General features: G+C 38.9%; 1 protein-coding gene across 8 annotated transcripts in view; it reads right to left on the reverse strand.

Moving 5' to 3' along the window:
* The window catches only part of cadm3 (cell adhesion molecule 3), a 66,389-nt gene that overhangs the window by 9,715 nt on the left and 29,174 nt on the right, over nt 1-27,500 (reverse strand). For 2 of the 8 annotated variants that reach the window (XM_079613885.1, XM_079613886.1), the window contains exons 3-9: nt 19,069-19,218; nt 15,381-15,533; nt 13,896-14,033; nt 13,587-13,769; nt 12,778-12,868; nt 10,326-10,498; nt 308-433 (exon numbers count right to left, since the gene is read on the reverse strand). In XM_079613885.1, coding sequence (XP_079470011.1) covers nt 308-433; nt 10,326-10,498; nt 12,778-12,868; nt 13,587-13,769; nt 13,896-14,033; nt 15,381-15,533; nt 19,069-19,218 — 1,014 coding nt within the window. Of the gene's footprint in view, nt 1-307; nt 434-6,771; nt 6,796-9,698; nt 10,071-10,325; nt 10,499-12,777; nt 12,869-13,586; nt 13,770-13,895; nt 14,034-14,449; nt 14,465-15,380; nt 15,534-19,068; nt 19,219-27,500 lie in introns of all 8 variants that reach the window. The other 6 variants (XM_079613879.1, XM_079613880.1, XM_079613881.1 and 3 more) reach the window with 6 other exon arrangements.

Here is a 27,500-nt window from a genome sequence, read left to right on the forward strand (position 1 = left end):
GCAGTGAGACATGTGGTTCATTTACAAGTATAATGTCCCAGTCAACAATGAGATCTTGGGTCGAGTGTCTAGATGCTTAAATTCAAGACAAAATCTATAAAAAAAAAAAAAGGTGCTGATGGGGCAGGACGCTGCAAAGCCCTCCGTCAGGAATTTGACCACAGTTTCTGAAGGTTATAATCCCTTCAGACGCTCTAGGTGTCTGTGTGTGTGCGGAGTCTTTGTGTCTGATTAGATCTGTGCATGTGTGTGAAAGAGAGCGAGGGATTTCTTTGTCTGATCAGGGTGGTGTGTGAGTGTGCAGTACCTTTGTGTCTGATGAGGTATCTGCCGAGGACGATGAGGAGACAAAGCATGATGAAGACAATGACAGCAACCACTCCACCAATCACAGCATGGTCTACTCCTGAGGAGGTGGACATCGCTGTGGGGTCTGGGAAACGAACAGAGACAGGTAGATAGTCAAAGCCGTGCAGAGAGGACAATCAGAATGACAACAGATGTCTTAACAATACAGACCAGGCGAAATCACAGAAGAGTTTGTGAGAGACTCAAAAGACTGAAAAACATACCATACTTATTTGTCCCCACCTCGTCTTTACATACACAGCGGAGGTCATGCATGAACAGTAATGTTAGGAATCTTCACTGATTTTGATTCAGGAAGTCACAATGCGATTACAAAACGGTCCCCTAAGCAATGGCATTAAGCCGCAATTTTGAAATATAACAAAAAGCCTAATGAATCACTTCGTCCTTTTTTGATGTATAGAGGCTGTACAATGGATGGAAATGTGCAATATGAATTTGAAAGGTTATGTTCTTAGAATACTTTATTTTAAATGGAACAAAACGACTTGAATTGCTGGTGGAAATTTGATGCAAATTTTCCTCTGGTTTTGAGAAAAGTTTGCGTACTTGAATGAAAGCGAAGCCCGATTATTCACGACAACCCCACTGACAGAAATACAACCCCTGCTCTGATAATACTGCACATACTTTTTGAAATGATATTACTATATATTTAAAATAAAAAAATTCTCTCTGAGAAAGAGTCACAATGCGTCTTTGAATTTTTTTCTACCAGCTCTAATAACGCTTATCTTAGGAAACAATTTCAAGCAATTTTTCCTCTTTCATTTGAAAGTCATGTGTCTAGTATCTGTAAAACCGCTTTCTTCCATCTTAAAAATATATCTAAATTACGTCATATGCTCTCAATGAATAATGCAGAACAATTAGTTCATACGTTTATGACCTCAAGGCTAGATTATTGTAATGCTCTACTGGGTGGTTGCCCTGCACGCTTAATAAACAAACTACAGCTAGTTCAAAACGCAGCAGCTCGAGTTCTTACTAGAACCAGGAAGTATGACCATATTAGCCCCGTTCTGTCAACACTGCATTGGCTGCCTATTAAACATCGTATAAATTTTAAAATATTGCTGATCACTTACAAAGCACTAAATGGTTTAGCTCCGCAGTACTTGAGCGAGCTCTTAACTTATTATAGTCCTTCACGTCTACTGCGATCTCAAAATTCCGGCCAGTTAATTATACCTAGAATATCAAAATCGACTGCTGGCGGTAGATCCTTTTCCTACTTAGCACCAAAACTTTGGAACAGTCTTCCTACCATTGTCCGGGAAGCAGACACACTCTGTCAGTTCAAATCTAGACTAAAAACACATCTCTTCGACATAGCATACACATAACACATTATAGACTTATATAATTAGGCTGCATAGTTTAGAACAGCCGGGACCGGGAACACTTCCCGTAAATCCTGATGTACTTGGTACATCATAATAAGGATGGCGTCTACGCTAATATTAGTCTCTCTGTCTATCCCGAGGTTTACTGCTGTCCACCGGAACCAGGCCGTATCCAGATCTGATGAAGGACCAGCGCCAGGACACGACGACGACGCCGCTGACCTGAAGTGTCAACCAGTCTCTCCTCCTCTCCACTCCGACTTCAACCAACCGGAACTGGACAAATACTCTGATTCATTCTGAACTTCATACACTGTTCACTCATTGGCCAGAGGAGAACTGGCCCCCGACTGAGCCTGGGTTCTCCCAAGGTTTTTTTCTCCATTCTGTCACCTGATGGAGTTTTGGTTCCTTGCCGCTGTTGCCTTACCTTCTGGCTTGCTTAGTTGGGGACATTTAATATTCAACAATATTATAGATCTGCCTTAAAGGTGGATGATGATGAAATTGTTTTTTTTGTATTATTTTCATGTTATCACTGTGAAGCTGCTTTGATACAATCTGTATTGTAAAAAGCGCTATATAAATAAAGATGACTTGACTTGACTCTTTAATAGAGCCAGTGACATTTTCAAGCAAACTAAACTAAAATATCTCTCACAAGATGACAATTATTGACAGCTTTTTCCCATTCAAATATACAGAAGTGAAGTACAGGTCTGAAATGAAAAATACAGTATTCCAATTTAATAAACTGTTTTCTATTTTAATATACTTTAAAACGTAAAATGTATTCCTGTGATGACAAAGCTGCTGATTTGCTGCTCAATCAATTATTATAATCAATGTTGAAACAGTTGTGCTGCTTCATATTTTAATGGAAACCGTGAAATGTTTTTTCCAGGATTTATTCATGAATAGAAAGTTCAAAAGAACAGAATTTATTTGAAATGTAATTTTTTTAACAATATAAATGTCTTTGATGTTACTTTTGATCAATTTAATGTCCTTGTTGAATAGCATTTCTTAAAAAAATTACTGACCCCAAACTTTTAAATGGTAATTTATGAAAAAATGTGCGATATAATGTGTAGAGTATTTGTAATGGGCTGTCAAGTTACTACAGTGTTATTTTCCGTCTAATGTGAAGCCCCACGAGCCACTGACCTCTGTTTGAAAGGAAACACATGAATAATCAAAAGCAAGATTTCAGCAAAGAGTCTATCATAAGCTTCAGTGACTTTGCCTGGACTCAGAGAGCGTGAACGACATCCATCACTCCCACCCACGGCACGATCTCTGTCTCCTTCTCAAACAATACTCCATCAAAACAAGACAAGTTAACAGTCACCCTGACGCTTCCACGCTTTAGGTAAAGAAAAAAAGGAGGGCGATAGATGAGAGCAGAGAGGATGAAGGAGGACGAAAAGAGTGAGTGCTGAGTGACACAACAAGAAGCCCCGAGAGCGACGGAGAGGGAGAGAGAGAAAAAGAAACAGATAGAAACCAAAGAGGTAGAGAGAAAGAGATAATAGGGAAAAAAACACAGAAAGAGTAAAGGAAAAGACAGGAAACACTGAAGAGATGGTGTCTTTTTTACAGGGATCATCACTGGAGTTAAAGAGTTGTGCTTAAAGGGCACCTATTATGGAATTTTGAAATTTACCTTTCATGTAGTGTGTAACATAGATCTAAGTGAACAAAAACATCCTGCAAAGTTTGAAATATGAAAGTGCACCGTATATGAAGTTTCTTTAAGAGTCGACTCGGAGTCATTTTTATGAATCGTTAGAAGACCGAAGCTTTTTCTCTGACTAGATGACGTCAACTTGTCAAGTTATTTGAATACGATACGCCCACTTATTGCGCTCCAAGGCCAGGGAAAGCTTGAAAACATCATGGCGACGAGACACTGTGTTCTGAAGTGCGACTCAAAAGCCAACTTTTTTCATCTGCCCAATTAAGGAAGTGGCTACAATTCATATATACAACTATACCACAGAAGTATACCGAGCCTTGTGCTTTGTTCGCGCCATTTTGAAGACGATTGCTTTACCAACTTAAATGCAATTAAACTTGGATTCGCGAGCCGGCTGATATTGAAGGAAGGTTCAGTTCCAAGTGTATTTGCATCAGCTTCCTCCTCCGTATCACAACCTGTAAGTGTTATTAATAATTGTTGCTTTTATGTTTTATGTAGCATATAATAATTATTTTGTTTGTTGTGTAAGCACCGTTTAGCTTCTAGGTCTTCAATGACAATTGTATTGAGATATGTGAAGTGTTTGTCGTTGTTTTCGGAGTTGTCTTAAAGAATAGAGTAATACCTCGGCTCGTAGTAACTGCATTTTTTTTTTTTTTTTTACGTTATGTTAATGCATCGGGCTAATGCAAACGAAGACTGATTGTGCTTTTACAATATGAACTCTGGGCTATGCTTGCTAACATAACATTAAATGCTTTATCTTATTTTTAGTTTTTTACTACTACAAAGCTGTGGACTATAATCATTATTATAACACAATTTAATTGATAAAAGCATCATTGTACTTCGTGTTAAACAATAAGTATTATCTCTGTAAACACTGCTGGGTCATCTGACCAATCAACGCAGATTAGCGTCGCGCAAAGGAGAGGTTTGGAAAAATGAGTCGTTGAACGAATCATTTGGGAGTCGGTGAGTAAATCAGGTAAAAATAAATGCATATTATACGACAACAAAAGTGTTTTTTGTCATTGCATGTGTTGTTGGGGACTCCCAAAACAACATTAGGAACATTTTAAATGTCATAATAGGTGCCCTTTAATATTATGAATTCGGGATGCAGTTTCTGACAGCTTTTCTAGATAGTATGTCTAGAATATGTATATGTTCAATATTCTATCTATGTATAGGCTCTTTGAAAATGGCAGTCCAGATACGGTTCACTGATCTGCTGTTGATAATGGTTTGCTTCTAATTTATTATTCATTGCTGTTTTTGAAATTTTTAAATTCATTAATTTATACAGTAAATGTTTATTAAAAACACTTTATTTTGATGGTTTAAAGTGACTGTCTGCTTAATATCTGCAAACACTTTATTGTGATGGTCCAGACATTTACTGACTATAAGTAACTTTGTTTGCAACTACTTGTCTTCTTATTACCCAAACCCTAACACCTTACCCTAACCTAAGGGTCTACTACTGTGAGATAGTAGTGGCAAAGTTACTTATAGTTAGTAGAGTATCTAAAGTGGACCATCAAAATTAAATGTAACCAAAAACTGAACAAACAATGTTGCTCCTCGTCCCAAGTAGTTATTTAGCTGAGGCTGTTAATGCTGTTCACCTCTTATGGTGCTTTTCCACTGCATGGTACAGCTCGACTTGCTTTTCCACTGCAGTTTAGAACCGCTTCAAAGTGGGTGGGATTATAGACTGATCCAAACACACAACACAGGAACAATGGAGCATATCGATGGAATGTTTTTTTTATTATTATTCTTGGCATGTGGATGTTTTCCACTGCAAGACGAAGAAGTTTGTTTGTTTGGGTTTGGGGTTTGGTGTCGCAAATCCAATGTTGCCGGTAGTGATGATTCTCTCTGACCAATCGTGAGCTTAGAATTATAAGGTTCTATCTCCGTTTAGGGTAGTTCTGAGATATTGAGCATCAAAGTGTTTACATTCCATCTGGCAAAACTGAGATGGAACATTTTTATTGTATTAATAACTACTAACACATTTTTTTTTTTTTTTTTCAAAAATAACACCACACAGGCATTAATAAACACCTAATGGATCAGATTATGTCAAAAACTCAATTCCGACCAAAAGTGGAGATAGAACCTTATAATTCTAAGCTCACGCAATCAGTGATCTGCAGTGTTTACATGTCACATTTTTGTGTTGCTACGGCTTGCTTGGAACCTCAACCGAGGTGGTACTAAAAAAAAAGCACCAGGTACTAGGTACAGTACACAGTGGGAAAACCCCAAAAGTGAGCCGTACCGAGCCGTACCATGCAGTGGAAAAGCGCCATTAGTCTGAATGGATCAAATCCATCTTAGTTAATCATGATGGGGGTATTATATGTTTGGCAAAATTCATATATAATGCTGCAAATAAAACATCTTATAAATTGCTCATTTTTCATGGCAAACTCCGAATAGCTTTTTCTAAACTGTTATGGCAAACATGTTGAAGATTAGCAGCAAGGCAATCAATTTATTATGTGATAAACAGTTTGATTCGACACAAAAATAGCTTATTCAGGGCATTAAGGCATCTCCTTTGATATCCATACAAATAGATCAGTCTCTGGCCCCCCGTTGGGTTCCCACGGTGTTGCACATTTTTGAATAGAGATTGTAGTCCCCCCTGGAGGAGGGTCTCTGCGTGATGCAATGATGTGGATGATGCAAATGTACTACGGTTTAAATTAGCACAAAGTGGGGCCGAATTGAACTTGCAGCATGCAAATTGACATAAATCTGCATTCCTCATCAGTCAGGGTCTGAAAATGTCCAGATTGATGACATGGGAAGATGCACGCAGGTTCAACTGATTCACTGCTTATGCTTTGACTCAGTTTGGCTTCTTCCACCAGGCTACAGATGGCTGGACCTCCCTGTAGCAAAAACTGAGTTGCATCAATAATAAATCTCATTCATTTTTCTAAGCGAGATTGTTTTCAAATTGGCTGAAAATGCAGTTTTCGGCATCAACCTAATTCAGTATTAAGCTTTCAATGAACCAACAAATTTGCACTGATATTAATAGTTTTCCATGTAATATCAAATGTTTTGCTTTCATGAACAACGTTCCTGCTCCATTAACTATGTTCATAATGACAGAGCAATTCAACAGAGAGTTGTAGCTAAAAAAAAACACCCAGATCCATCATAAATTGAGACAAACAGGCTGATGAAAGAGAAAAAGAAGATGGAAAGAGAAAAAGAGGGACGGAGATTCATTCAAAGATCCAAAAAAAGATAGAGAGAAGAATACTAAAAGAAAAAAGGAGGAAAAGAAAGAAAAAGAGAGAAAGTTAGAGAGAGAGGTGACAATACCTGCAGCGTTTACTCCGGCTTCTTCTCAAGAGGATGAAGGGATGAATGGATGGGTGGATGGATGAGTGGATGGATGGATGGATGGATGGATGAGGACCACATGAGTGGAGGCACGAGATGTGATGCAAGAGAAGGAACAAAGAGAAACGATCAAGAAAGAAGTGTGTAAGCGTGCGTGCGTGCGCGTCTGTGTGAGCTCACTGAACACTATCAAAAAAATAAGTATCTCGGAAGAGTATTAAAGAGGATTTCACATAGCGAAATAATAAAATAATTGAAGCGAATGTTTGCTGGAGGGAAGGTGTGGTGTCAGATTGTGTTTCTGGATAATCAGAGGCTTTGCCGTGAGATGTGCCTGGTTAAATCCTGCATTACAGTCAAAGCTGACAGCAGATGCTGCTCAACATGCTTCTGTGATACTGCACTGGAGATCTCAGTATACATCTCTATCGTTTTCACACGCACAAACACAACCTGCTCGATTATAAAGTGACACATTCAAGCTGTTCCACCCCATACACCCAGGGAGGGCATTTTGGTCATTTTGTCTACACAGGCACGTGAAAGATGAATCAAGCGAGTACTGAAGCGGTATCTGAGCTTTTTTTTGTGTGTGAAAATTGTTAGTACATAACTATGTACATTACTTTAAATGCGTTAGAAGGAACAGTTCACCTAACAATGAAAATTCTGTCATAATTTCCTCATCCTCAGGTTGTTCTAAACCTGTATTAATTTCTTCTGTGGAACTATAAAATGTACATGGAGAATATTTGGAAGAATACATTTTGAAGAATATCCTAGATCTAAATGAGAACCGGGACTGTCAAGCTTCGAAAAACGACAAAAAAGCATCATAAAGTGATCGATATGTCTTATGTTCTTCAAAAGTCATCCAAAAGTTTTATGTGAGGAACAGACCAATACCTTCCCCTCCAGTCCAACCATTAAAACCAGAGTCAGAACTTGAGAACCGAGTCAGTCCAAATTATAAACGAATCTAAATTAAATTTAAATGATTAAATAAAGTCAAAAGAATTTGACTAGATCGTAAGGAAGCCCTGAACCGCAATGTAAAAAAAAAAGAAAAAAAAAAGTATTTCGAGATTAAAGTCGAAACATTACGAGAATTGTATTTTTTTACTTTTATCTGGGCTTTCAACAAAAGGAAATTCTACACAGGTGCTAATCTACCAACATGCATTGCCGTTGCCTATAGACGAGCACGCAGACTCCGCCGGAGTAGGTACACAATCTGGTCCAAACTTTATGTGGCAGTGTTTTTGACGTGTTTTCGTGCTCGTCTATAGACAACACCATCTGGGTCGATAACACTCAACAGTGACCGTACTGTCTCCCTCTTCACCGTAAATACATTCTGGATACATTTTAAGTGCATCATTCTGTATCCAATCATCCCGTGATTTCCTCAGATAAAATAACCACTGGTGGTGGTTGAGGAGAGATTCCCTGATATGATTGTAAAGCGCTTTGAGTGTAGGCCTACAGAAGACATATGAAAGTGTTATATAAATGCCTCATTCATTCATTCACAAAGCTGGATATCTCCATCCAGTCTGAAAAGTGTTTTCGCCTGTAGGCTAAAGTCTATTCCGGTGAAGTATATTTTATAACGTCCTATGGTAGCCTAATGCCATGTTGGTAGATTGGCACCTGTAGAGTTTCCTTTTGTTGAAAGCCCAGATAAAAGTAAAAAGCTATTATTTTGTGTAGTGCAATGTCCGAGGCAGTTCGACTTCACAAGCGCATTTCTTCGACACACACACACACACACACACACACACACACACACACACACACACACACACACACACACACACACACACACACACACACACACACACACACACACACACACACACACACACACACACACACACACACAGCTCTGCGCAAGTGGACGCGCACCGTTATGAACTGTGTGGCAATGTGAAACAACAGTCTCGAAAGATTTCGACTTTAATCTCAAAATATTTCAACTTTAATCCCGAAATGCTAGATTTTTTACGGTGCGGTTCAAGGCTTCCGTAATATGGACTATGAGTAAATTGACTAAATCAAAAGAATGATTCATTCACAAATTGAACAGTTAGGCCTATCTCTCATGAAAAAATGCTACATTGTATTTTTGATGATTCATAATTTTACGACACACTTTTATGCTACTTTCATGGTGTTTTTTTTTCTTTCATTAATGAAGCTTGACAGCCAGAGTTCTCATTCACATTCATTATTATTCACTTAAACATTCACCTTTTCTGTTCCACGCATGAAAGAAATACATCATATGGGTTTGGATCAACATGAGGATGAGTAAATGAAGAAAAGAAGTTACATTTTTGGTGGTCTATCCCTTTCACTATAGACACACTCAATCATTTTCCTATGAAACATTTCTTACAGTTGTCCTGCGTAATAGTTTTGTGGAAACCGTGATCCTGATGTTTACCAGGATTGTTTTGGTGAATAGACAATGAAAAGGTGAAAGTCTTTACTATCACTTTTGATCAATTTATTGTGGACTTTCTGATTAAACGTATTCGTTTATTATTTACAGACCCCAAACATTTGAACAGTAAAGTATGCAAAAATTATTTTAATGACATTAAATATTATTATTAATATTATTATATTAAATATATAGTAAAAATAATAAAAATCCACCCCTTTTATCTCACCTGTGTATAGATGTTGACTGCTGTAAAATGTTTTGAAGTTTAAAAGTCAAGGCACTTATTGTGTTGTCATGATCGATCATTGCTGTCTCTTCTCAGTGCACTCAGGTAATCATGCCTGTCCCAATCCCCTCCCACACGCACACAGAGAAACCGGTCACTGTGATCAGTGGCACTGCAGTGGAATGTTAAAATGTGGTTAGGCTTGTGTGTGTGTGTACAATGGATTACCTGTAAAGGTGTGCACTCCATTCAGCCGAGAAACAGATGATGGAGTGGCAGGAGGGGAGGATGAGGGGGAGGCGGGGGGTGAGGGAGGGGTACGAGCAGACGGAAGAGTGAGATCTGGGAAGAGAGCGTTGGAAAGAGAGGTGGTGGGAACTTCAGGAGACGGAGGGAGAGTGGGAGGAGCGGAAGGAGGGCGAGTCGAGGAGACTGGAAGAGTGGATGCGGGGACGGTAGTGAAAGACGACGAAGAGGAGGGAGGAGGAAGAGTTTCGCCTTCAGTAGAGGGTGAAAGGGAAGTTTGAGGAGGAGATGTGGGAGAAACAGAGGATGAAGGGAGAGTAAAGGTGGGAATAAGGAAGTCTGAATCTCCCTGGTCTTGGAAGATGAAGGAAAAGAAGACAAAAAAATGACAACAGAAAACAATGGATGGAGAAAGGGATGGTGGATGAGAGGGAAAATGGAAGAGGAAATAAAGAGTGTGTCATACAAAAAAGAGAAACAAAAGAAAGGAAAGGAAATTCAGAAAAAAGAGACGTGAACGTAAACGTAAAACAGCAGAAGAAATAAATGATGATGAAAACACTTCTTTCCATTCCTCCCTTCTCGTCGTTCGTCTCTCTCATTAATTACCTTGTACCAGGAGAGTGTGCGATACATCCCCCATGCCGATCCCGTTATCAGCCTGGCACTCATAAATGCCATTATCCGTTTTGTTGAGTGATTCGAAGCGCAGGAACGCACCATCCACCTTCGCCAGCGGGGGGAGCTCTCCGTCTTTCCTCCGCCACACAAATGCAGTCGGCCTGAGAGAGAGAGGGAGAGAGAGAGATTACATTACAAAACAGACCACATAAACAGCGTTTTGAAATTTCACATCAAAAGAAAAGCAGAAAGAGTCGTTTAATTGAGCAGATTGAAGGGTTTTGCAATTTGGCACACTATCAAACGAGCTGAGGAGCAAAGAGGGATGCACTGGAGAGAGTCCCGAACACAGCGAAGCTCAGTCACATGTCAAGTGAAATGAACCAGTTAATCAGAGGGGAAAGTAAACCATGGGTGCTTGTTGTTTCTTATATGTGCATCCTCGTTTCCTTTCCTCGTGTCTTAGCTCCCCTTTAGGATGCAAGGGAAGGATACACCTGTGTATCCTCGCTCATGACATGCATGGGCTGGAGGACAGAGGAGCGAGAAAATGAGGAAGCATCAATTTGAGTATTGAGAATCACCCCATGTAGCTAAACCACCAGTGTTGTGACCCACCTGACCTAAAGGGTCATATGACACAAACAGAAAAGTCAACTCCCAGAAACAGCTGGTATCGTTTAACTCAGTCAGGATTAGAAGTGAATTTATGGGTGGACTACTACAAGCATGGTGGGATTTGGGACAGGGCCAATGTTTGTGTTCAAATAAGTTGTACTCTCCCTGTTTTCAATTGGTTAACCAAACAGATAGCCCCGCCCCAAAGTCCCGCCATTGGTTGAGCCAATGTTGCTGTGTTGTGCTGGTCTGGTTGGTACTCAAACGAACAGAGACATGTTTTGATTGCGCCACACAGCCACAGTGTTCAGACTTCCTGGGGAAGTCAACCTACTGCTGGGATAAAAGAAAGTATTTTAGCATAAAAAAATTACACGCTTCACCTCTAAAATCCCCTCTTTTTTTGAGTCCAAATCAGCGTGACTGTGTGTGTTACAGAGATTTAGAGAACCACGGTGAGGACACTGGCAAATCATTATTTGAGCGCATGAATAAACCAAATAATATAATTTTGATTGATGTTGATAGAATGGTGCTGTAATGACTAAACGAATACATTAGTCTACTCTTTCTCTAGCTCTGTCATGAGATATGTTAACTTACTTGCAATACAGCAAGACAACAAAACAAGCAAGGATATGTTGTATTAGAGGTAGCATTTCACACAGAAACGGGATAATACTGTATATGATAGTGACACACTATTGTTCAAAAGTTTGGGGTCAGTTCTGCTCACCAAGGATTGATTAAAAATGCATTAAAAACAGTAATATTGTCAAATTTCATTACAATTTAAAAGTGAACTGAAGTGAAGGCCAAGTATGGCAACTCGTGCTCGGATTGTTTTTACTGTCTCTTTTGATCAATTTAATACATCCTTGCTGAATAAATGTATTCATTTATTTTTAAAACTTCTTTGTTTGTGACCCCAAATGTCTGTGTAGTGTGTATACAGTAAATACTTGTGTGTGTTTTCCTGGTAAACCCTATATTGTGGGATGTTTTCTGAAAGTTTTCTTGTGATGGGTAGGTTTAGGGTATGGGATAGAATATACAAAACAGTTTGTAAAGTATAAAAATAATTTTGTCTATAGAGAGTCCCCCTAAAACATGAAAATACCAACGTGTGTGTGTGTGTGTGTGTGTGTGTGTGTGTGTGTGTGTGTGTGGTCTGTGCATCAAAAGATCATCACGGACCCTGTGAGTGCCACCTCTGACACTACGGTATCTTCTTCAGATATACAACCCCCTATTTGTGCTCCCATTCCAGTAAGGAAGAGATAGAGAGTAAAAGCAAATGGGAAAATGTGACAGAAAAACACTATGAGATGTCTAAATGGGGTTGAATAGCTCTCAGTGTGGTACTAATGGATGTCAGAAGCCATAATGAGTTGTAATGCGATCCTGCACCAGTAGAGGGTGATATTCAATTACATTAACTTCAATTTCCAGGGAGAAATATTTATGTGATATAACCAGGCTTAAGTAGCTAAAAATGTAATAAATATATCTGAAATAATAATGTCTCATCCGTTAGCTCCCGAAAGGGAGTTGTTGAACTGACTGAGATCATAGAGGATCTGCATTTAAACCGACCCTATGTAAGGATGTCTCTGATCCCTCTTTCTGTCTTCTATCTGTATCTCATGTAACATCAAGGAAAATATCTCTGTAATACTGACAAACAGAACTCTGTGTGTTTGTGTGTGTAAAAGAGAGAAAGGAGATCAATAGGCTGACCATTTTTAGCTTCATACATAAAACATGAATGTCAAGGATGGAAATGAGAGTGTGCGTGCGTGTGTGTGTGTGTGTGTCTTACTCTGGATTTCCATTCGCCACACACTGCAGGTAAAACTTCTCTCCTTCTCTGGGCAGGTCACTCTCAGGCTGAATTGACACCCTGGGAGAAACTGAGAAAAAGCACAAACACATTTCTGAATAATAAGCCAGACATCAACACCAAAACAGCTGTTTCAGATTTTTTTAGCAGATTTTTTTTTAGTTTTGTGTTAAAAAATATAATAAAAACAGTGATATATTATAACATGTTTCTGCGGCTCAAGTAGATGATGCCAGCAATGCCAAGGTCATGCAGGTTTGATTCACAGGGAATACATGAACTGATTAAATGTATTACTTTGAATGCAATGTCAATGTCAGTATACACGTTCTATCAGGCGCTACATGTTTGGGAACTCCTAAAAGGTTACATATAGAACCCTTTTTAAGGGTTCAATCAAAAGAACCATTAAGGGTTCTTTGTAGCCAGGAAAATGTTCTATATAGAAATAAGTAATGGTGAAAAACAGTTGTGATGTGTATACGCACATCGGTTTAATTTTATTTTAAAAGCGGCACATTGCGACATTGTAATTGTGGGTTGTTTACAGCTGGCATGCACAGTATTTACAATGTATGCATCAAATCATAAATGCTCCCATTAAAATCAAACAGTCTATGGTGAACGCACCTGTCTGATATGTTAAATCATCTGTGGTATAAACTTTATTAGCAGAACTTCTGCTGATTGACATTTTTACAATCACACAGTAGTATAGCGTCATACCGTTCAGCTCTACACAACAGCGATGTGAAATAAGCTTTCTGGCTTTTGTATGTGTGTCTTACACAAGACGCTGAGGGACTGTTCTGTCTTCTTGTCTCCATTGGCATTGGCATTGGCATTGGATGGGTGATCCACCACACAGGCGATCAGAGCGTTGTTATCATTCCTTGTGACAGTGAAGATGAGCTCGCTGGTTACTGTGTAGGTTGGTTCTTCAGGGTTGGACTCCACAACATCAGGACGCCCTACACATACACAAATGAAACACTGTAATTTCTGAACAACAACCGTTTGAGTTCAAATTGGATTTTTGACCTGACTGTGTGTGTGTGTGTGCGTGTGTGTGTGTGTGTGTGTGCGTGTGTGTTTACCCGGTTTCTCCTCTTGATTAAGGTACCAGTGTAGTTTAGCAGGAGGTTTGCTGCCTGAACTCGTGCAGGTAAGGGTAACCGTGCTGTCCTCCTGAACAGCATCTTCAAAACCTGTTATCACCGGCTTACCTGGAACACCTGTGAGCGAAAAACAGAGATATGAAGTAAATACATAACATTTCCAGGTGCAATTTGAAGAAACTAAGGGGCTAGATTCTGGCTAAAACAGTTCTGCTCCCTAAGTAGCGGCTCACTATCAACAACAACTAGCTACTTGTTATTAGGCCTTCATGGAATTTGCACCAAATGAATTCTGCTCTGTCGATTTCTGCAGAATTCAAATGTCCATCATTCACACTCACTTTTTTTATATAAAAACTTGGCAAATTTTATAATGTTTTTAGCTGCCAAAAAGAGTACAGTACTCTCAGCTCCATTTAACACATTTTACCATATTTAAATCAATTATGCAGATTTCCCCCCCAAAACCAGTACAGAAAATGTGGAGAAGTGTGCAGGTTCCGCGTGGGCCTGGTCACATCAAACATGCTTACCATGAGCGCCTGGTGCTTTTCAAAAGAGGTGAAGCACAGATGTCAGTTATCAATGGCAACATGTGTATCTGGATATTTAATGATTTTGGTGTGCAACATGGCTCACAAAATCAGTTGCTAGCAAATATCAAACTTCTACTACTTTGCAGTGTGACCTGTCAATCTGAATTGAATGTGAATAATAAAATAAAAAAAGATCAAGCCTGCAACATTATGGCAACAAAACGTTGAGTTGTCAACAAAACGTAGTAGACTAACTCACGGAAAAAATGACACTTCTTTTCATGAATCTTTCATTATCAGTTTTAATAGTTCTGACAAATCTTTTACTATTTGAACTAATTTAACCCGCCAGTTACGGCAGTTATTGAATTGACATGTGACACACTTACTGACCTCTAAAGTACCACTACTGATGTGTGTTTCTAATGTGTTGTCTGTGTTGGATTGAATGACGACAATGTTTTAATTTTCTAATGGTGTCAGTTGCATCACCATTTCAATGATTGGCCATTTGTGGCTAAGATCACTTTGAGAGCTCTTTTACTCATCTAATAGAAAAGCCATGCTTTCAGATGGGACAAACATACATTAATTGAAAGGCCATTTTCCATTAAACAAACCGATATTTTCTTCATAGTAAAGACACCCTCAGACTTTTAGTGAAATACATGAAGAGCGATGAGGAATGTGCTACATATCAATAATTCTACTGATTCACACACACGCACACACACACACACACACGCACACACACACGCACACACGCACACACACACACACACACACACACGCACATACACACGCACACACACACGCACACACACACGCACACACACACACACACGCACACACACACACGCACACGCACACACACACACGCACGCACGCACACGCACGCACGCACGCACACGCACACACATATACATACCAAGTACAGTAACTGTGGCTCGTGCGGTCCGTACAGGCATGGTGAAGATGGAACAGGTGTACTCTCCATCATCTGACAGCTGAACCTCTGCGATGCTGATTATCAGCTCTGTAGCCGTGGACTTTACCAACTGGATACGGTTATCTCTCAGTGCTGAGAAAGACAGAGCAGATAAGACAAACACATACACCACAAAGGTGACATATACTGGAATTTTTTGCATTTTATCCCCCCCCCCCCTGAAGTCCGTTGATAACGTTAGTCAAAACCATTGTGATTTATATTTATGTGATTGCTTTCTACCATCTCTCTAACTCCTCCATGTTTATCAGACTCAAACTTGTTAAAAAAAAATTGTAGTTTGGAAAAAAAGCAATCTTATGTGAACAATCCGAAATCCATTTATAATAAGATTTCTTTTAGTATATGTCTTAGAATGAGATGTGTAGGTAACATCATACTGAGTGCGCAATATTGTCTGATCTGAATATGCTCATTTTCGCTTACTCTTTCCTCATCTAGCGAACCATGTGACGTTCACTATGTAGTGAACAGTGAACGAGTCAGCAGTTTTGGATACAGTATACTGTATGCATGAATGCATAAAATGCCTCTGTTCTCTTACAGATCTTGTGAGTTCAGCACCACAGCGAGATGACAGACATGAGTACAGGCAAAGTTTCCAGTTTTCTGTTCTCTATTTCCACTGACAGCTACTCTCTGTTGTTGTGTGAGAAAGTCTCTTGGCATCATGCTGATGCTGACATTACTACTATCGCAAACCATGAAGATACACTGGATATTGACTACACAGATTTCACCATGCAAAATGACAGCGCAGGCTGTCAGTTCTCAGATTAGATTTGTGAGCAAGCAAGCCTAGACATAAACAAGCTGTACATTTAGGAATTCTATATGTAAATGACCTGTGTTTTAATTGGCTAGCACTGTTCATCAGAGTAAGCCAAGTGGCGAAATACTGAATATATATATGAAGACCTCCGATGCAAAAGCCTCTAAAAACCACATATATAAAAAATTAGATAATAATATTGAGTGAATACTCTCTGCACATAGTATACGTTCATCAAATACTTTCACTTCAAACTCACTAAATCCCAGCCTCAGCCCATTCAGAAATGCCGGTACTTAGGTAGAAACCTATACAGCCTGATAAAAATGTTAATATTAAAGAAAAACGTTAGACTTAGCGGCCTTTGCATCTGAAGTCTTCATATATTTATAGGCCTATGTGGTCAAATCATGTCATAATCATGATTTTGACATTGATTTACACTTGTCTTTCTGTTTTATGCAATGATAAAAAATATATATTTTGAATTAGCTTTTATTTTTATATAGTCCGTTTTTTATTTTAACTTTAGTTTAAGTTGTCATTTTATAGTTTTTGTTTTTTAAAATACTTTTATTTAGCTTTATTTTTATTTAATATTTTTTAGTAATCTAATTTATATATTTCAACATTTCTAATTTTCATTTAAGTTTTTTAAGTTTAAGTTTGTCACCTAATATTTACATTTTTATTTTGTTTCAGTTTTATTTAAATCATGAAAATCAAGTTTTAGCTGCAGTTAATAATAACAACACTGTTCTCACTGGTTGGCCTGATCAAACAGGCTGGCAATGATCGAGAAAACCTGTTTGAGAAGTTATTATTTTTGCTAATGGTGCAGAAATCACACACTTCACCTTTGAACAAAAGGAGAACTTGTGTCTAACGCAGATTTACAGTAAATGTGTGTGTGCGCTTCATGGTTTATCAGTAAGTGAAGGGCACTTAATTTGTCTTCATCAGCTGACGGTCCTCTGTCCTCCATCCTGCTCTTTCATGCACACACTCCTCCTTTGTCATTCCTCCCTTTATCTCACTTCGCTCATCCACCCATCCATCGTTCCTCCACACTAATCTGTTCATCTCTTCACACTTGTGCGCATGTGTGTCTCTCCTGTTCTCCTTTTACTGTGCCCTCTATCTCTTTTCTACACTGCAAAAAAAATCTGTATTTTTGTCTTGCTTTCCAAATATCTAAACATCCTTCAATTTAGATAAATCTACTGGGGAGCAAAATTTGTAAGATAATGAGATTTGGGTAACACTTTAGTTTCAATTGTCACTTTAATTGGCAAAGGATATAGTATAATCCTATATACTAGGATATAGTGATAATTCGACCCTAAACTAAACTAAAGTGTGACCGAAATAAGTTTTCAGAGGTTATCTTGATTCAAGTTTATTCCTAACCCTATTGTTTTTCTTGTTTTAAGAGTAAACCACACTAAATTTAGTTGGATTTTTTAATTCAATAGAAAAATTTACTTAATTGGAATTTGGAAACTCTTATTATCTTGCACAATTTTGCTAAAATGTATTTATCCTAATTTTAAAAAATGCAATTTTAAATTTGGTGACACTTTAGTTTAGGGTCCAATTCTCACTATTAACTCGTTGCTTATTAGCATGCATATTACTAGGATATTGGCTGTTTAGTACTTATAAAGCACATATTATTGCTTTATTCTGCAAGACCATATTCTACATCCCTTAACCAATAACTTAACTGAACAACTAACTTACTATTAATATGCAGTAATTAGGCAAAGGTCGTAGATAATAGTTAGAATTGGACCCTAATCTAAAGTGTGACCGTAAATGTATAGTTTTAAATATTTTTTGTGAAAACTAGATGAAATACAACAAGATGTATTTCTCTTCTCCCTTCTATTAACGCTCGCTCCTTCCTTCTCGTTCAATAGACTGTTTTCTATTTCTGCTTTTTCATGGTGCTCTCTTGTCGCCTTCTTTTGTTTTCCTCTTTAATCAGGTCACTCCTCTATTCTCTCTCAGTCTTTCTCTCTCCATCACCTCGCTTTTCGTTATCACAGAGCCACCTGTTTGTTTTTAGGGTGATATTAATGTTTTAGGAAGGTGTCTCACGCATTCTTTTTGTGTTCGATGTTGGGGGACTAAGAGCTCTGTGGAAATCTCTAAGGAAGGGTCCAACAAAAATCAATTTCCTGTTCAGACCAAAATGCCGAGTAATTGCAATCACAGACCACAGTCTTAAAAGCGATTGAGTAAAAGAGAGGTCATGAAATGTCCGTTTGTTAAAGCCGGTGTGAATTGCCATTTACAACTAGTTTTATCTGTAATTTGACACCTTTTGTGGGAAATAGGATATTACTTAATGATAAAAAAAGTAAAGATACTCAACGATTAAAAATGTACAACAAGATTTCATTTCATGCATCAGGAATTGATTGAATTATGAAAAAGAGAGTTAATAATGTAGCCAGACAAAACATAATGCATCCAGACTGAATGAAAGTTTGCTAAAACAATAAAAGTTTGCTTAAGTAACGTGAATGAGATCTGAACGCTATGGCAGACGGGAAGATATTCAACAGATATTTTTTTATGAGCCCCTTTTTCACACATCTGCTTCTGAAGAATTGAAATATATAGCCTAAATCATACAGACTAATTTTGTAGTTCTTTTTTTTGTAATTTCTGGCAATTTCAGTCCCCATTCACTTTCATTTTATGTAAAACATCAGCCAGGACATTGTGCAAAACATCTGTTTTTGTACTCCACAGAAGAAAGAAAGTCATACAGATTTGGAAGAACATGAGCATCACAATTTTCCTTTTAAAATAGGTGGCACTCACCTCTCTTCTCTCCAAAGTACAAAGTCTGCTGGGCCGTGTTAGACCACTGGAGGGAGGAGTTATCGTTTTCCTTCACGGTGCAGGTCAGGATCACCACCCCGCCCACTGACACCGTCTCATCTTGGGTCACTGGCTGGAAGGGGTCTTCATCTGGACAACAGGACAGAGATAAATGAGAAGTTATTAGAGCCAAAAAAGAGAGAAAACCAAGATAGCATCATGAAATGAGATATAGTTAGAGACAGAGAGAGGACAAGACAGTGAGAAAATGAGAGTGAGACTTAGGGGAAAATTAGATGCTTCGTCCCCATCATCATGATCATTGAGTGCAGTGCTGTGTATTTCTTGCTAAAAAAAAAAAGAAAGAAAAGAAAATGGCATCGTTAAGGTTGCCTGCACCTCACGCTGCGGGGGTCGCCAGAGAAGGAAACTGAAGACTATGATTAGCATGAAAAGAGATAGGAAGGAAATTGAACAGGTATGGTAATAATTAAAATGCTGACTGAGGTCTCCCAAGATTCTGAAGAAAAACAACATATCTTAAGAGAAGATTTGTGCAATTACTAATTAGCCATGTTTTCTATGGCTCATATCTGATATTTGCTCATATTTGCATTTAGGTATTTAAAAACAAAACTAAATATAAAATTTCAACATGTAACTTAGCCTGCATCATTTATGATACGGGCAAGTGTAACCGCCGGTCCTACTCAACCCGTTCTGAGCGGGCTTCAAACTGGGGTCTCCAGCATGGGAGGCGGGCGTACTAACAAAGACACTAAAGACTGCAGCCAGTCGCTAGCGCGCCTCTTGAGGCCGGGGGAGTGAGGTTTACATGCACAGCTCTTACTGGCCTACGTCCATTACACATGAATGGTCCTTCAAAAACTTGTGCTATACTTTTTTTTGTTATTACTCAATTAAGTGATCTGAGTTCTTACCTGGTGAAAAAAAATCCTAGACTTAGATTTATGAAGGGACCAATCCTGGTCACATCTTATGACCAGCATATCAAAGAGACATGGACGGGTCCTTTAAGACAGTGGTTCTCAACTCCAGTCCTCGGGACCCGCTGCTCTGCACATTTGGTATGTCTCTCATATCTGACACACTCAGTTCAGTTCATGGAGTCTCTCCTAAGGAGCTGATGATGTGATTCAGGTGTGTTTAATAAGGGAGACATACAAATTGTGCAGAGCAGTGGGTCCCGAGGACTGGAGTTGAGAACCATTGCTTTAAGAGGACCAGAAAAACCCTAGCAGCTGCATAGCAACATCCTGGCAACCATACACAACACACTAGCAACTAAAATGCAATTACCCAAAACACCATAGGAACTGCATAGCAATACCCAAGTAATCACCCAGAACACTCTAGCAACTGCATAGCAACCAGTGAGAATATTCTAGCATCACACCATAATAACAAGTTTTAAACAACCATAATAACCATAAAAACACAGTTAGCCACCCGATCCTCTTGTTAATCCTCAAGACAAAGGGCATCTCAGGAAACACACTCCAATGGTTCAAGTCTTACCTCTCAGGTAGGTCCTTCAGGGTGTCGCGGAGAGGTTAGGTGTCTAAGTTGCAACATCTAGCTACTGGGGTGCCTCAAGGCTCAGTGCTTGGACCACTTCTCTTCTCCATCTACATGTCATCACTAGGATCTGTCATTCAGAAACATGGTTTTTCCTATCACTGTTATGCTGACGACACACATCTCTACCTCTCATTCCATCCATCTCAGGATCCGAAGGAAGATGCTCGCATCTCAGCCTGCCTGACAGACAATTCTAGCTGGATGAAGGACCACCACCTTCAATTAAACCTTGTGAAGAGAGAGCTGCCCGGCCAACCCAACACTACACCACACCACAACTTCTCCATTCAGCTAGCTTCGTCAACCATAACTCCATTCAGGACAGCCAAGAACCTTAGAGTTGCGATTGATGATCAATTGAACTTCACAGACTACATTGCTAGAACTGACCGGTTCTGGAGATCAGGCCCTTCCTATCGGAGCATGCTACACAACTTCTTGTTCAATCACTTGTTCTATCCAGACTATTGTAATGCTCTCTTGACAGGCCTTCCAGTATGCACTGTCAAACCTCTGCAACTGATCCAGAATGCTGCTGCAAGAGTGATCTTTAACGGGCCGAAGAGAGCGCATGTCACACCTCTCCTCATAAAACTTTCACGGACCTTCACCTGGACTGTTCCCTTCTGGTGGAATGACCTGCCTAACTCAACCCGAGCTGCTGAGTCTTTAGCCATTTTCAAGAAACGGCTGAAGGTGCATCTTTTTCGGCAACACTTTGATCCTTTGATATTTTGATCCTTTAATACTAAAACTAAATTGTCTTTTATCTTCTATTCTATATCTATTTAATAAAAAATAAAAATATATGGATATATACGCGTTTTACAAATTAAACTGGGAAGGGTCACAGCACTTGCATATTGTTGTCCTATTGTTAGCTTAATTGCTTCTATTGCTCTCCTCATTTGTTAATTGCTTTGGATAAAGCGTCTGCTAAATGATTAAATGTAAATTTCCTGAAAAATTGCTTAGTTTTGTGATTTTATATTGGTTGCTTAGGGTTTGTAGGGATTGGCGTTTGAGGCTAACACATGTAAAGCCCTTCAGGCATCTAACAGATGATGACTTTACTCAAATGTGTCTGTGTGAGTGTGAGTATAAAGGCCAGATGTGATGCCAATGTGAGTCTAGCTGTATGATCATTCCACCCTGGGCGGCCCATGCTCCACTTTACCCAATAATTACCACTTAGGTTATAATCGATGACCTTTTTAATGCTGACCGCTGCAAGATCAACTCTGGGCGAAGCGCTGTCTGAATGTTAGGCTAATGGCAACTTGAATGGAGCAACGCGTTAATGTTTAGTGAATGCTGGGCAAATGCTAGCTTGATGCTGGCCAAGCTCTGGACTCAAAGAGATTAAACAGGGGGGAAAACTTGGCTGAATGTTGGGCCTATGCAGGCTGAATTACGGGGCAAATATTGCTAATTGCAAGGCTAACATTGTTTGAATTCTGGCTTAATCTTGGCCAGATTCTGATTTCAAACTGACCTTATGATACTGCTTTTGTCAGACTCAATCTTGGATTGATTCAGGCTAAACGCTGGCTTAATTCTAGCCTGATGTTTTGCTAGAGCTGGGATTAACCCACTCAATCGCAGGCCAAATGCCGGATTTCCAAGGGCAAATATGTGGGACAAACGCAGGTGTGCTAGGCGAGTGTGAAGCTGGGACGAACTCAGCCTGATTAGCCTAAAAGGCTTTAACAAGATGCTTTTATAAATAGAGTTAGAACAGAAGGGATGAGAAAAGACTAAGTCTCAGCATCTACATCACAGAACATCTGGCTATGCATTCACGAGCATGTGAAAACCTCATGTGCGCTCCAAACTGACAGTGGTAGAATTAAGAGTTTGCTCTCTAAACCCAATGAACCTATGCCAACAGATAATAGGCTAAAATTAGCCTTTAGCTTTAGCGCACACAGTGCAGGCTACTTATCGGCAACCAATTAGAGCAGTGTTAGCAGTTAATAAGCGATTAGTGGGTCACATACACGCTCTCTGTGCAGTGGACAACTGCTGCAGGGGGCACTTACTGAGACTCTCAAAATGGCATCTGATCCATTTAACTGGTTATGTCAGGACACTGACTCGACTCTAATCACTGAGTGGATGGAGTGAAGTGGAAATGCGGAGAGAGAGAATCTGGGTGAATTCAATTTCAAAGAGAACACCACTATGTCCTACTCACTCCAAAGGGCAGAACACTTAAAGTGAGTACTCTGAAGGGTGCAGGGCTTCACTGTCTCATATCTGCATGATTGGAACACACTACACAAATATATGTCACTGCCACTTTATTTTGAATCGTAACATTGACTTGATAACGTACGCAGTCAAATTCATGGGAAATTTCTAATTCTGACATTATTTACTTAAACCTGCCTGGAACACGAAAGAAGACATTTTGAATAACTTTTCAACTGCGTTTGTCCAAACAACAAAAATCATTGGTGTCCAACAAAAACAACACTGGACCCCAACTGACTTTCATAATAAATGGTAAAAAAATTTTTATTATTTGTTCCACAAATACAAGTTTGGAATAACAGATGGACAACAAGTAGTGACAAAAAATGTATTTAAAATGTTTTTAACAGCATTTACATTTATGCATTTATCAGATGCTTTTCTTTCCAAAGCAACTTACAAAAGAGGAACAAAATCCATTAGGCCTAGTCAAAGAGCCAAATATTCACAATATACAATGCCAGGTTTATTAGACAAGTGCATTAGGAAGCAAGCTAGAGACTTAGAGAAATGCTGAGTAGAGTGTTTTTTGTGTGTTAAAAAAAGCTTATAAATCGGGCAAAACATGTCTTTATTTAAATAGTGTTTTGCACATGTTTCTGTGATGGGGTAGGTGATAGGAAATATTATTAACCTGATGTAAAATCATTGGAAGTCTAAGCAATGTTCTCACTATAGTGAAACAAATGTGTGTGTGTGTCCTCAATGACATGGTGTACCTTCAATTTTATTCCGGCCACAACTGAGCCAGCGGAGAGATATGGATATTTATGGAATATTGCAATGTTTATTGTAAAAACAATTTAAATCATGTGCCCTATATCTTTAATCAAAAACATTAACATGATTTACAGGTTATACAATTTTGAATTGAATTAATTTGCGAATTGAGAAGGATTCATTTTGAGTTTAAATAGATTAATGATTCATTTCTCAATTTTAAAATGCATTTTTGCATTTTGGCTCAAACCATGTTTATCCTCAATGCAGATGAACCCACATTTAATGTAGTCTGGGTCGTATTTACATTTACATTGTTTAATCTTCAACAAAGGGACAGATGGATTTGTGCCAAAATAAAGCAGTTTTTTTCTGGACAAACTGCTTTTTATGTCAACAACAAAAGAAAAGACATGGAAAGCACTTTCTCCTTCCTCTGAGGAGCAGATAAGCCTATTTCTTTATCTATGCATGATCATATGGTTAGTTAGAATTTATTATCCACATTTCGCATCGTTTCTCCTGCAGTCTTCAGCCCTGCAACCCATTTTTGGGTCACGAGTCACGACCCATCAGATGAAAAGCACTGCCTGAGTATTCACACACAGACACACACACTGTTGATTTAAAAACACAAGACAGTGTCATTCTCCATCCCATCTTGCTCTCTCTCTGCTTTTTTTCTAGGTGTCTCTCGCTCACACACACCCAAATGTGTGAGGGTGTAGAAAGCACACAGCCTATATTTAAAGCAACATCGTTTACACCCTCCTCACATAGACGAGAGAGAGCAGAGAGGACGGCTGCTGAAAGAGACAAAAGCGAAAGATTACAGATAAACAGATGAATACAGCGAAAGACTGACGAAGAAAGCCAAAAGAAGAGACAGGGAGAAATAAACGAGAGAGGGAGGGAGAAGATGAGTGTTTGTATGTGAGCGATAACACAGGTTGAAGTGTAATAAATACAGTCCAAAAACAGACAGTGAAAAATAACCCCTTCATCTCTCCATTTCCCTCTTCCTCCTTTCTCATCTCTCTCCATCTGTGCTTCACTTCTTCTTTCCTTTTCCTCCTCCTTCCATCTGTCTCTTTCTGTCTCTCCATATTTTCCCTCTGGTATTCTCTCACCTCTACACCCTCTCCTCTATCCCTCTGCCTCTGTCACGGTCTCTGTGTTTCCTCCACTGCATATGTAGATGTCTATTTTTCAGCCAGATTAACGCTTGATGGGCATTAAACATCCTTTTGGTTCCTCTCTGATGTCCAACTGTTTGTGCGTGTGTGTGTGTGTGTGTGTGTGTGTGCAGTTGGACTAGATTAAGTCCTTGTTGTCTTATTAATTGGTCAGACTACGCACATTTATAAGATTTTATTTGATTGATCTTCTAACTGCTGGGACATATTTGCTTAATCATAATCTGGCAATGTGTGTGTGGGACCAAATATTGGTTTATGAAGCTTAATGGAGATTGCAAGAACCCATTTGGCTCCGACGAAGGTCTATGGATATAACACACCACTACCTCCGCATACCCGTCCGACAAGAGATCCGTAAGAGGTAATGGGTCAACATACATATAGCATACATATATATATATATAGCACTTCACTTTAGATTAATTGCACAGGAGATTATTGTTCAAAGGTTTTTGATTCTGCTGAGAATAATTAAATTACATTTTTAAATATATTTCACTGTAGGTCACATACTCAACTAAGTAAACACTTGTGTAAAGCTGTATGCAGTACATTAGTAGGTTATTCGGAAGGTTTTTTTCAACATGACCCTTTCCAACCCCCCACTCAATGCCAGCTGTTGCCCTATAACTGCCCCACCCCAAGCACTCACACACACACACACACTTTTCTGCCCGATAACTGCCCCCCTGGGTGTGTACGCTCTTATCCTTATGTCATTCGCCCTCTTTTTCATCCTTCTCTCTTCTTTTTCCATTTTTTTCACACAATTTGTGATTCGCTTGGAAGAGAAATTATAAATATGAAATGTAATTGTCATGTCAAAACAAACAGTCCTGACGACCACATTTCAAATGAATAGATTTAATATGAATGATGTTGGAACAATATTGTATACAGTGTCGTAATTTTTTATATTGAGCACACAAAGATTGTTCCTTGCTTGCTTGAGAATCAAGCTGAAATTAAAAGTGCTCATTAAGATACTAGAAATCATCCTAGAAAAAATTATTCAATATAAAACATTAACAAAAACTCACTGTTAGAGAACGTACAAAACATTCAAACACCCAGCAGACAAGGTCTTCATTAAATGGCTGCAAAACATATTTTTTGTGAAAGATTTATTCTCTTTTCTTTCTCTTTCCCGCTCTTTTTCACAGTTGTTGTTGGTTATGCCTCCCTCCCTCTGCCTGTCAAACATTGTTAGTGCACTGTCACACCCCCCCAGAGAGAGAGACTGAGCAGGGGGCAAGAAGGGACAGAATGACCCAGAGAAAGAGAGAGAGAGAGAGAGAGAGAAGAGAGAGAGAGAGAGAGAGAGAGAGAGAGAGAGAGAGAGAGAGAGACAGAGAAAGAGAGAGAACGATAAGTCTCAAAACCTAGGGAGCTGATTCTATAGGTTCCTTTCGTATGCCCAAAGGTAGCACGCTCACTATGTTTTATTCAGTCTTTTGAACTTTCCTATGAATGCCAAAAGTGCTGTCTAGGAAGACAGCTCAATAGATTTGTTTCAAGCGTTTGAATATGACAATGATACCCAAAAGTGCAAACATGCATTTGATGCCCAAAAATGCTGCCTACACTGAACAAAAAAAAGCATAAATTGCTAGTACATTTCACAAATAAACGACAAGTCACATTAATATTGAACATGACATTTTGAAGTAGAAATACTGAAATAGTATTTTCTCATAAAATGTACTCCAATTACCTGTTTTATATACATTTTTCACAAAATATTTTTTACAGTTTAGATATAGGCAGCTCAATAGATTTGTTTTTGAACATTCAGTTATGCATTCAATGCCCAAAAATTAGTAGGTTCAATTAAATGTCCATGACGCTTTCTAAATTCAAACATGCATATAATGCCCAAATAATGCTCAGAATTCTCACTACTGTAGGTTCAATGCACACATCCAAACCAACCTATGATGCCCAAAAGTGCTGTCTACATTCAAACATGCATTAGATTTCCAAAAATGCTACCAAGCAGCTCAGTTTTGTTATTTATTTATTTATTTTAAATTTTGATCATACATGCAATGCCCACTAGGTTCCATTAAAATGTCCATTTGAATAATTCAAAATGTATAAGGCCCAAAAATGGTGTCTACAGTACACACTAGTACAATGCCCAAAAATAGCATCTAGGTAGGCAGCTCACTATGCTTTCATATTTATAGGTTCAGTTTAAAACACACCAATGATGCTCAAAAGTGTTTTCTAGGTAGGCAGCTCACTATGCTTTCATATTTATAGGTTCAGTTTAAAACACACCAATGATGCTCAAAAGTGTTTTCTAGGTAGGCAGCTCAGGTTAATGTCGAAAATTCAGACATGCTCTTCATTTGAACACACCTATGATTCCCAAAAACGCTGTCTAGGCAGCTCACTAGATTTTGAGATGCAGCCAATGAAAAAGAGCACTTAGTGCTTTGGCAGGTATTGAGCGAACTGCAGCCAATAAAGCACTTTGAGAAATAAGAGGTCAATTACAAGGAGGTGGAGATATGAGATCTCTTTATCAAGCAAACAGACACACAGTGACCTCAGCCACCACAATGCCACCATAAACATACTCGCACAACTAACAACCACGGCAGTATAGACTCAACTTCGAGCACTTTCTCGCTCACTATCGGTCCATCT

Source organism: Phoxinus phoxinus (genome assembly GCF_949152265.1).
Source record: "Phoxinus phoxinus genome assembly, chromosome: 5".
Lineage (NCBI taxonomy): Eukaryota > Metazoa > Chordata > Actinopteri > Cypriniformes > Leuciscidae > Phoxinus > Phoxinus phoxinus.